Source organism: Telmatherina bonti (genome assembly GCF_933228915.1).
Source record: "Telmatherina bonti genome assembly, chromosome: 20".
NCBI lineage: Eukaryota > Metazoa > Chordata > Actinopteri > Atheriniformes > Telmatherinidae > Telmatherina > Telmatherina bonti.
In genome coordinates this window covers 23,207,056-23,219,185 of record NC_136618.1, presented here as the reverse complement: position 1 = coordinate 23,219,185, position 12,130 = coordinate 23,207,056, and the positions used below count along the sequence as shown (strand labels likewise).

The following is a 12,130-nucleotide window of genomic DNA, read 5'->3' as shown; positions in this document are numbered from 1 at the left end:
ATGTTAAGTGATCGTTAGTGCACGTTTGCAAACGGTCTACCCGTTACTCTGGCGTTAAACACATCGATACAACAAAAAGCTGTGGATAATCACAACGGTGTCCCAATAAACAAACATTTTCAAAGGATAATAAGGGATTTAGTAAGATACGATTTGAGAATTGATATTTAATGTAATAAAAGCAAGTGCATTCTTCAATAGGTACATAATTTCTCTTAGTAAGATATAAGAGAAAGCCTGAAATGAACTAAATTTATCTGAATTTTGTTAAATAAATTTTTTTTAAAAACTTTCTTCTATATGGATGTTAACCTTTTTTCTTTTTTGTGTTGTGTTTGTGTTAAATAACTCTAGCGTTTAGCAGTCAGGATATGTTTTTTTTTTTTTTTTTTTAAAGTTTGGTGACGCTTTAGTGTTATTTCCTCATTTGCAAGCTGGGCTGGGCTTTGTGGCAAAATACTAAGTCACAGAAAGATTTTCAATATTGACTGATCTGGAATTGACTACCATATAGAGTTTATTATGATTGATGTACTACTTATATTTAATACAACCATTAAAAATAAATAAATAACTGGATTTAAAATGAGTGAAGAAGCCACTGATCAACCCAAAACTTTAAAAGCAGCATGAAGGAATGATGCCTGTATCAAGACTTCTGCATGTTACTATATCAGTCATCCTAGAGATTAGGGATCCATGATGGCCATGTGACAAGAAAATACAATGATGTCCTTCTTTTGTAATGGTAAGGGGTCATGTTGAGGAAAATCAGTTGTAGAACTCAGGCAGAAGTGCAGGTTATGTATAAAATAAGACTTTCAGACAAGTTTCTGATCTGGCTGCCATGGGGAAGAAAAAGAATTTAATGATTTGTGTTTTTCTGCTCTACAAGGATTTTAAATTCACTTCTTTCCTTTGTGCTTTGTTTTTTGTCTTTCAGGCAACCACTAATGTAGCAGTGTTGCGACAGCAGTCGCGTTCTCTCTACCTCCGGTCTTCAGTTCCTCTCTGCATGACTCCAGATGACAGAAAGACCCACAAGGGGAATCTCCTTCCTCACCCCTAATCCCCCACTTACTCTGGACTCCTGACAGTGACAGGGTTTGTCACAACCTTGTCGTCTTAGCTGAGCTTTCATCACATCACCAGCAGAAGGACCAGCAAAGAGTTTGCCATAAAGGAGTTTTACACCTCCACCTGGTCCAGCGGGGGTGTTGTGGAGTTCTCCTTCCCCTCCATACATCCTTTTGAATCTTTAAGAATAGATATATTTACATTTTTTTCTCCTGGTTGTTTGAGTCCGGTTCTGCCGGCTGTGTGAGTTTTTAAAACTGGGGCACGATTCATGGGATGCAACCATGTCGGATCTTAGTGAGCGCAGGCCGGTCAACACGGACTATGCTGTCTCCCTGCTGGAGCAGCTTAAGTTCTTTTACGAACAGAAATTACTGACTGATGTGGTGCTGCTGGTGGAGGACACAGAGTTCCCATGTCACAAGATGGTCTTAGCCACATGTAGCTCCTATTTCAGGTGAGTGTGTGACACTGTTGTCAGCTTCGTGGTGTGGAATAACACATGTTGTATATTATTGTATTTGGCAAGCTGAGCATGACCACGTTTTGCATCTCATTTAGCCAGTTATGTCTTTAAATGCTCACCTCCTCTAGTTACAATGAATAATGCGCCACATTGTAGAGCAAGTGAGCTCTTTTTTTTTTTTTATGTATGTATGAATGATGGAAAGCAAGTAGATGATGTTTTCTTGGAAACTGGAGCTGTATTCTGCACCAGTCATTATGTTTCTGATATATATTTTTACATGGAAAAAATTAAGCAACCACCAACAGGAGTTCCTCAGATGTTTTCCACATTTCCCACAGGAGGTCTTGTTCATACGTACAACATTGCATAATGAAGTGAATGCACTACAGTGACTGACAGAGCTGCAGCATTGAATCTGGGAAAAGTTCATCTGTACATGACAGCAGCGCATGCGTCATTTAAACACACTGTCTACACCTCTCTCATCTTTTCCTTTCTCCGTTCTTACATTACGCTTCTTCCCACTGTTTCCCACACACTGTTTATCTGGTGTGAACACGCAAAGCATTTTCCCCTTCAGGCTTGAGAGGTGTCAGTCCTTCCGATAAACTGCTGTTCCTTCCTCCTCCTGTTTCCTCCCTGTTCACCTCCTCTCTCCACGCATTCCTCGCCTCAAGGAAAGAAGGGGGTGGACTCTTGAGAGAGCTTGTCTTTGAACGGGAAAGTTTGGTCACGTAGGTCTTGGTGAGAGATTGGGTGGAGGGGGCGCAACTCTGGACCTGCAGGGTTATGTAATACAGCTTGGCATGTTCAGCCCCTACTGTGATCAACACACGGACACACACCTCAAAACCCCTGTAATATTTGATGCAGATGACTCTTAGTTTGTTTTGGGTTTTTTTTTTTCTCATCTGAAATGAAAGATGAAAAAAATCCATAGAATGTCAACAGAAATGCTAACAAGAGCAAAGAAGTACATTCTTTAAAGTGGAATTATTATGTGCATTTCAGTCTAATTTATTTTTATTTCTGAGACCAGAAGGGCTGGGATTGATCGAGTTATTGTCACAAATGGCTTTATTTACTTCAGACCGACCCTCTCCGTAGGCTGTCAGAACAGCCTGCGGGCAAAACGAGTGGATTGAGACTCTTTCGCATTAAGCTCCGCCTCCCGCCACTGCACCACATCGGGAGCGCACACCGCAACAGCTTTTGCCGTCATTGTAACATCTCATAAACAGAAGGATTAGGCTAATATGAACTCAATAAAAAAAATAAAATACAATGTCAACACATAGCATCCAGCCCTACATGTTGGAACCTGAATCAGACCCTGAAAACGAAGTGGAAAACAGCAACCCACAGCAACGAATGCAGCAGGATGTCTCTCTTTGGTAAACTCACCAGCCATCGTTCGAAATAACCTTATCCGACGTTTTCCACTCGCCTGATGTATGTTAACCAGTAGAAGGTAACCAATCACCGAACCTTATCCCCCGGGACGTCACAAGGATTTCCAAGTAGAAAAAACTCTCTAAAACTACGCGTTTTTTTTCGCCATGAAAACCGAACGGAGAGTGTGCTGGAACTCAACTCAAACATGCGTTTAGGTGATTAAAAAACAGTCCCATTCACATGTCTGATAAGGATTCAACACTGTAACACTGTAGAAAGCTCAGTAAACTCAAAATATCATAATAGGACCCCATTAAGGTATGCAGTTACTGATATTTTTTACTACAAATTCAACTTTTATGATCTTTCTGGCCTCATTTGGCCTACCCGCCAACAACAGCTAATTCAGACTCCATCTTGTATCCTACCTGTGCTGCGACCTTTCAAGCCAGTAAAAGTCAGTTCTGTGTTCACTCTTGTATGATGGTTTGCATGTTTTGTTTGATCACAGTGGCATCTGTCATGTGGATTTCTGGAGCTGTTGCTGCCCTGCGGCGTCCCAAGGCTGACAAAACCGCACTATACAACTTTTTCTTCTAGTACTCTGCGTTAAATATCAGCCAAGTTTCACTTTATGCACCCCGTCACATGCTAGCAATGGGATATTAATAGAGTGACTGTTTTGAACGCACACCATGGCTGATTTAGGAACGAAACACAAGAAGACATTGAAGGAAGAGAGGAAAACCATGAGATAAGACAAAACTTAAGATAAAGTCTTACTGGTTGGAGAGGGCTCATGTTACAGCTAGGATGCATGATAGATGCTGAATTAAATTGGATCTATTCTCGTGTAGTGTTTGCATACAGTAGGGCCAACTTTAGTCCAGTTTTTCTTCTCTGGTTGCTGCAAAAATTCAGCAAGAAGCTCCAGAAAACTTGTAATTACGAACTGAACAATCACAAAGAAGGACTTCCGCTTAACTGTGCTGCATAGCAGGGGTCATGTCAGGTGTGGAAATACTAGTGTAAATCCAGCTGAAGTCGTCGATGGGGGCCGCATTACTAAGTAAATCTGCAAAAGTTCTGTAGTGTGTCTTTAAGACCAGAAAGTGTGTTGACTTTATCAGACAAACTAATCAATGATTCATCTTTTAAAGAAGTAAATGTTTATTACATCAGAGGAATATTTGATTCTGTTTGTCACCTTATTGACTTAAAGGTGGTGCGTACCTTTTCTGACTGTATCAGAAATAAAAATCCATCTTTGTTCATTCTTGTGGGTACACTTAAAGGACAAGAAAATGCATACATTTAGTTTCTGTAGCATAACATAAAATTAACCACAAATAGTTTTTCAGTGACAAACAGTTGCTTATACGTAGTTGCGTACATATATGTATGTACATGTGTTCTTGGGCAACTTGAGCACTGAAACGCTGTTTTCCACAAAAGATACCCCTTCAGACTCGCAGTAACTGAAATGAGAGAAGTTGAGGATATGACTCACAGTGGATGCTGCTGATGAATGACATGAAGGAAGAGTGGGCAGTCTGCTGAGGCTGATGCAGCAAAAAAAAGTTGAGACCCAGCTAGAGCTGAGTTGTCCTTTGCAGTTATCTTACAGCCCAGATCCTGAATGTCACTTTTTGTCTTCTGGTTTTTCAGGAAAACATCTAATCAGTACTTGAGAAATCAATAGTAGCATAGTTTTAGTTGCAAAATTGATTTTAAAGGATATAATTTAAATGAAAAAGTTGATTTAATTATTTTTTTGAGGAGCTGGAACCCTCTCTCTTTCTGTCCCTAAAACGTGTATGAATTACAGTCCAAATCCTGTGGCTTACATCCTCTTTCAGTTACTGTTGACTGATCAGTCATTGTTCTGCTGCAGGGCAATGTTCATGAGTGGACTCAGCGAGAGCAAGCAGACACACGTCCATCTGAGGAATGTGGACCCGGCCACCCTGCAGATCATCATCACATATGCCTACACGGGCAACCTAGCCATCAGTGACAGCACAGTGGAGCCACTCTATGAGACTGCCTGCTTCTTACAGGTCAGAAAAGGTTTTTATCCTAAAGGACCAGTGTGTTTGTCTTGCCATCAAAAAATCCCTTTTAAAAAATGCATTATTTATATTATCTCTATGTAATTTTCCTTTATCGTTACTTGGAATTCTCATCAGACCAGATCCTACTTGTTTTCTATTTTAGATCGTTTAGATTATAATTTCCCAAAATAAAAAATTTCTACAAACTGATTGGGACAGAGAAACATTTGTGTTGACCGATGTCTGAATATCGTCCCCTTTCCTCTGTCCACTGCAGGTAGAAGACGTCTTGCTCCAGTGCAGGGACTATTTAGTGAAGAAGATCAATGCTGAGAACTGCGTCCGCATGTTGAGCATCGGCGACCTGTTCAGCTGTAGTGAGTTAAAGCAGAGCGCCAAGCGCATGGTGGAGCACAAGTTCCCCATTGTGTACCGGCAGGAGGCCTTCCTTCAGCTCTCCCACGAGCTGTTGATAGACATCCTGAGCAGCGACAATCTCAATGTCGAGAAGGAGGAAACGGTGCGCGAGGCCGCCATGCTGTGGTTGGAATTTAACATGGAAGCGCGCTCACAGCACCTGTCCTCTGTGCTGAGTCAGATCCGCATCGATGCGTTGTCAGAGGTGACGCAGCGTGCCTGGTTCCAGGGTTTGCCACCTAATGACAAGTCTGTGGTGGTGCAGGGCCTCTACAAGTCCATGCCCAAATTCTTCAAGCCCCGATTAGGCATGACCAAGGAGGAGATGCTCATCTTCATGGAGGCTATGTCAGAAACACAAGGCGAGTGCTATGTAATGTCTACGTCTGTGCCTACAACAATAGTGTGTTACAGCCCACAAGCAGAAAAAGTGTACAAGCTCTGCAACCCCCCAGGAGACTTGCAGAAGGTGGGGACCCTTGTTACTCCAGACAATGATGTGTTTATTGCTGGCGGACAAATCCCTTTAAAAAACTCAATCACTAATCATGGCAAGAAAGGCAAGTTACAGGCCGTTTTCCACCCAGTCGATAGTTTTTTCTGGTTTGATGCGCAGCAGAACACCTGGGTGCCCAAAACCCCCATGCTGTGTGCCCGGACCAAGCCCTCGCTGGTCTACTGTGAGGGCTACATCTATGCAATCGGTGGCGATAATGTTGGAGGAGAGCTAAACAAGCGCACAGTGGAGCGTTACGACTGCGAGAAGGACGAATGGAGCATGATGAGCCCTCTGCCCTTCACCTGGAACTGGAGCACTTCGGTGGTGGCGCACGACTGCATCTACGTGATGACGCACGATCTGATGTACTGCTACTTCCCCCGAGCGGACACTTGGGTGGAAATGGCCCCACGCAAGACCAGCCGCTGCTTCGCCTCCGCAGCTGCCTTCGGCGACCTCATTTTCTACATCGGCGGCCTTCACGTGGTCAGCAACTCCGGTTTGCGCATGCCAACGAGCACCATTGATGGCTCCTCTGTCACAGTGGAGATCTACGATGTCAACAAGAACGAGTGGCGCGTTGCCGCCAACATTCCTGCTAAGCGCTACTCGGATCCGTGCGTCCGCGCCGTGGTCCTGCTCAACTCGCTGTGCATTTTCATGCGCGAAACCCACATGAACGAGCGTGCCAAGTACGCCATTTATCAGTATGATGTGGAGCTGGACCGCTGGTACCTGCGGCAGCCCGTGTCTGAGCGCGTCCTCTGGGATCTGGGGAAGGACTTCCGCTGCGCAGTGGGGAAACTGTACCCCTCCTGTTTGGAGGAGTCCCCATGGAAGCCGCCAACCTACCTCTTCTCCCCCGATGGAGCTGAGGAGTTTGAGGTGGACGGGGAGCTGGTCACGGTCCCTCATGTATAGCTCTTACACCCCCGCCTCCCCTACCTCAACGACTATTACAGGAGTCTGTAACACTGAGGGGTGAACATGAAGGGGGGGGGTGGGCTCCAGATCTCGACGAATTTTGGGGTTTGTCTGTTTCATGGAAGGATCGCTGGACTTGAAGCTGTTGCTGCTTAACAGTGGCGTTGAAACAAGCTTGGAACAAGAAGAATCCCTTCAGATATACTAGTAATCTGACTATTTTTCTTTCTTTTCCTTTTTTTTATTTTAATGTCGGTGACATCTGTTAGATATTATGTCTGTCATATTGTTTTTACAATGTGATAATCTGAACAACTAATTTCATGATGATGATGAGGAGGAGGATGATGCACTTAACTGGTAAACCTGTTAAATTATAATGGCAACTGTACCAAAACTCCCTCCTCAGACCCGTTTCTACATTCTTGGCTTCCCCCTTTTCTGTCGACACCCTTTCCCTCTCTTTATTGATAAGGAAATGCTCTGCAGAAAATCATTTATTCCTGTCTGGAGAAAAATTGGTAGCATTTCAGTTGGTCACAGTGGGCTGCAAACATTTTCCATCTGCATGTACTCATGTCAAAAGCATTACTAAAAAATGAATGCGATACCTTGGGAGTGGATGGATTATATAAATGTGAGTGTTTTAGGGAAATTTAAAGTTTGATAAGTGTTTACTCAGCTTTTGATGAAACTTATTCCTGAAGCAACTAAGCTGAAGCTTCGTGTGAAAGCTCTGAATTAGATGTTTCAGCTCAAAGGTACATGAAATATTGGAAAACTGCCCCTAACAAAGGCCACAAGACAATGTTTAAAGTTTGTCAAACTGACTACAAGACAAGTATTATTGGTTGATTTTTTTTTTCTTGCAGGTGCTGAAAAGCAAGTATTCAAATCATGACTGAAATGGGACAAAAAGATTAAAACCAGGGAATGTTTGGCTTTCTATGTATGACTTTTTCTGCATTTCTGTGTTTTGTAAACATTTTCATACTAATAACCAAAAGAAAAGAAAAACTGAACATCCCGTAGAGGTCTTTAGATTTTCTTTCATTTCTAAACTTGGTCCATTACTTTTACAAAAAGGGATAAAGAGTTCAAGGGGCTCATGGTGACTTCTTGAAATTGATGGGGGGGGGGGGTTGTTTTTGTTTTTTCCTTTGAAACCCAGAAACTGTACAGTGGAACAAGAGGGGAGTTTTTGGCGTTAAAGTATTTGATCAGCAGTCTGGGTGCAAGGAACTTGATTTTCAGCAGAGTATTCCTATGAAAATAAGATGGATTTCCTCAAAAGGCCCTGCAGACGAAGGGGAAAAGCACCCGTGGTTTCCTGGAGGAGTGGGACGGTTGATGATGGGAACAAGTGAGAGGTGAAGGGGGTGTAAGGAAAAAAAAAAAGAAAAGACGGTGACTGCAGGTCCAGCCAGCCGTCGCCTCGCCGCCTTCACCTTTCCACCCTCCACCTTCCCGACTCCACCATAGTCAAGTCTGCTGCACACAGGTCTTCCACACAACCAGCAGTTTACACCTCACTCTGTCCATCATCACATGACCACAACACTTTGTTTCTTTCCACCACGGTCTCTGCAGACCACAACTCCACTTGCAGTGCAAACATTAGTTCTGGGCTCATGCATTTTTTTATTTGTAAGCTGCTGAAATATATAAATATAAGTATGTAATGAATATGCTAAAATATATATTTTTCAAATGTTTAAAGGACAGCTGTTTTAACGTGGGGAAAAATAACCAGGTCTATTTTGTATAAGTGTCTTTTTTTTCTTTTTCTTTTTTAATTTAATATCAGACATCACTGTAGTGTGATTGTGGGTAGATCTCCATTTCCCTATTGGATTACATTTTCGAGTGAATAAGAATAAATCTTGCTGCTGATTGGTTGTGAGAAGGGAGGGCTGGCCCAGGGCTGTTGCTACAGAAATCATCCCAGCAACCACTAGCATCAGTGGAGAGGGTGGGTTTGGGAGGGAGGAGGTTCTTCCTCCTATTTTTAAAAAAAAAAAAAAAACATGAGCACAGGTGCTTCATGACAAACCTTAATAGCATGTTTGGCTGCATCATTTTCCTTTGGCACTGTATTTTGAATGAACTTTAATTTATTAAAAAAAAAAAAGTACCAAAAAATGTTTTGTAGATGTCTGTTTGCTTTTTATTTACCATGTAGTACAATAGACTGGCATCTTCTTTCACAATGACCAAACGAGGTGTTAAATTAGCAAAAGATTTTTGTTACAAATACCATTTTTGGTGTAGAACATGTTTAATTCAGCAAACATAATTTATTTTTTTCAGGATTTTTCCGCAATTTTTTCACCACTGAAGTCCTTTTACAGAGGCATTGGAAGGTATTATCAGTGCATTTGCATTTATATGCATATACAGTTATATTTCTGCAAATTAGTCAATGTAAGTCAAAACTATGAAATCAGCAGAAAAATATACAAAGTCACATCGGGACAGTCCATCATTGGCTTCTGTCCACAGACTGGTCTCAAAGGTCCAGGTAGGAAAGATGTCATTTTAGGCAACATTCTGATTAACAGCCAAAAAAAAAAACTACTTCCAGTCTGAGGACAATTAGTTGAAATTTAGGGTATTTGAGCACATTTTTAGGTTCTAAACTTTACAGTTCTCTTCAAACAAAAGATTCAAAACCAGTGTAAATAACCCAATGATTTTAAAAAAAAATGGTGAAATGAAAGCCAAACTTTAACAGAAAGCCATATGTTTAACAGTTTAACATATGTGTGTTTTGGTCTTCAAGACATTCAAAAAAAGACTGAAATGGATCCTAACCCCATACTATAGTTTTTCTGGCAGACCCAGTGGTTTTGAAAGATATGAGACCACCGCCTTGTTACTGTCACCTTAAAAAAACCGAAACTATATGTTTTTTCATAATTGACATTACTTATTTCCAAGTGAGATAAAACTATCCTGAAGACACCAGATCTTCGGTAGCTCCCGTGTTTTTGTTTTTTTTTTTAAAGGTACAGTTGTGCTCATATGTATTCATACCCTTTCATTAAAGAAAAGGCTGAATTTACAACAGTCACTCAAATAACTGGAGAGAGTTGAACAGTGGGACAAAATACCTGTCAACAGGTTCAGAAGTCTGACTGAGAGGAACAGAAAACACCTGACTGAAGCGGAAACATTAAAAGATTGTTCAACAAAATATGAGTGTATGAGTGATGTAATATGTAATAAATTATCTTATTTGTTTGCTTTTAAAAAAAAATATTTCTATTGAACCAGAATTAGAAAATAATGTAATGATTTTCAGAAAAACTTTATTTATTACTTTAGTCAATTTCCGCTTTTATTTTAAATTTTTTTTTTTCTTTTTTACAGGCAGCTGTTTTTTTTTTTTTTCCTTCTTTAATAAAAGTATGAATAAATATGAGCACAACTGTATACAATAATTATTTTTAAATAGAAATGAATGGGGGTATTATTTGCAGCTCATCCTCTATGTTGTGGCTGCAATGTGAATCTGCAAGCCACAGGCTAAAGCAACCTGTGAGGTTGCTGAGTTCATGGGTCCCTGTCATCCTAAATATTTTCCAGACAAAACATTGAGTGCTTTTGTTGAGCCATGTGCCATCACAACAGCAGCTCTTTCCACAAACACGCATTTGCTATCACTTTGTTAGGCTGACCTACATCTGCTCCCACACACAAACCCAAATAACTAAAAGAAAAAAGCAAAACAAAACTGCAACAGAGTTTCTTTTATTATGATTTTTTTTTTTAATACAGCAATATAGGATATCACTTCCATCTCCAATACATTAAAAGCATCTGTCAAGAAAATATTTTGTGAAACTCAATTCACTTTACATTCAAATATTTTAAATACAAAAGGAAAATATATCATCAGAGGATAAAAAAGAAACAAGCATCTTTAAACAGCTGATATTTAATCACACTTCAGAAATTAAAATCCAGAAGAGTCGATGACTGTAAAAGCATGAAGACGATGACAAAAACGATGCAAACATACAACAGCAAACAGCTGGAAAATTGGCTGGACAGAGCATGCTCACTGGACCACCTTTAATCCAACAAATGTTGAGTACTTGTAACATGGAGGGAAAACTTTTCGTAAAATTACAGATACACGATCTAAAGAGCAGATGGCTGCTTTGTGCAAATAAACAGTGGTCCACTCGTTGCAGTATGGTCATGACAAGACATGGATATTTCAAGATAACAATTTACACAACAAATAAATAAGTTATCTCATGAGATTATCTTCAAGTTGACTGAATATAGGTTTTCAAATATATATTTAGTCATGTGTATATTGACAGAAAAGTAGAAAAAGATTTGGGTGAGGGTTTCCAACAGCCTGCACACAGAGCTAGTCAGAGATTTCTTCATATGGGGATTTCACTCAAAAGCAATTAGTTCACCAGGACTTCTGCAGGAACATTGTTGTTGTTTTAGTGACTCGTTTCTAATTCCCATTATGTGGTTTAGCTTTTTTACAGCAGAGACAAGTTCACTAAATCTTCTAAGACTGGATTAATCATATGCATATTCATGCCTTTCAGACATCCGTCTGCATGCTCATGTTCTCTTTCAAATGTGACTCATGACTGTCATTCTTTAAAACAAAGTCAGTAAAGGCAAAAATTTACAGTAAAAGATAGAATTTGTTAGTTTTTTTTTACTATTTTACTATGTTTAGTTTTTCTATCAAGCTCTATCGAAATAAAGTTTCTGGTAAATTTTGAAAATTCAAAGTATTTTAAGCATCCCTCAGGATTTAACACTGTTAAAACAATGCTAACATTTTATGTGTTTTAAAAGATATTTTTCTTAGCAAGTAAATATGTATTAAGACAATAATTATTGGCCGAATGATTGTTCTGGTAATCACACTTTATCAAATTATAAAGTCACTCGAACCATATTTGTTAACTTCTCATAAGAAATAGCTAAATGTTTTAATAAAAATTATTATTTTAAATTAGTGTAAAACAATAAATGTCTGACTCTGGCACGACGCATGTGTGGTAAACATTATCTCCAGAGGGTGTGAAACTGTATGGATGACCACATGCTGATCATTTTGCCGAAAATTCATGGAAGTGCTAATAGACGTGATTCATAGTTTGTGTAAAATGCCTCTTTTTTCAATATTCTGGCTAGATAAGGCAACAGGTACGAAAAGCGGACTTCATGTGCACAATATTGTACTGAATGACTTCATGATGTTTGCCGTCTGTGAATTTCTGTGACCAAGATCGACTCTAATTTATAAATTAA

The 12,130-nt window shown here is 40.1% G+C and overlaps 1 protein-coding gene across 1 annotated transcript; it reads left to right on the top strand.

Moving 5' to 3' along the window:
- Positions 1-1,170: 1,170 nt before the first annotated feature.
- Positions 1,171-7,377, top strand: kbtbd2 (kelch repeat and BTB (POZ) domain containing 2). The gene is made up of 3 exons (XM_079259428.1): positions 1,171-1,534; positions 4,836-5,001; positions 5,273-7,377. The coding sequence occupies exons 1-3, from the start codon at positions 1,362-1,364 to the stop codon at positions 6,830-6,832; spliced, it is 1,899 nt and encodes a 632-aa protein (XP_079115554.1). The 5' UTR covers positions 1,171-1,361; the 3' UTR covers positions 6,833-7,377.
- Positions 7,378-12,130: the final 4,753 nt, after the last annotated feature.

What these genes read in the sequence shown, in the direction of transcription:
- kbtbd2 (XM_079259428.1), top strand. Translation starts at nt 1,362, where the DNA reads ATGTCGGATCTTAGTGAGCGCAGGCCGGTCAACACGGACTATGCTGTC. An exon ending in ACATGTAGCTCCTATTTCAG is followed by an intron (nt 1,535 to 4,835) that starts GTGAGTGTGTGA and finishes GTTCTGCTGCAG; the next exon opens with GGCAATGTTCATGAGTGGAC. An exon ending in AGACTGCCTGCTTCTTACAG is followed by an intron (nt 5,002 to 5,272) that starts GTCAGAAAAGGT and finishes TGTCCACTGCAG; the next exon opens with GTAGAAGACGTCTTGCTCCA.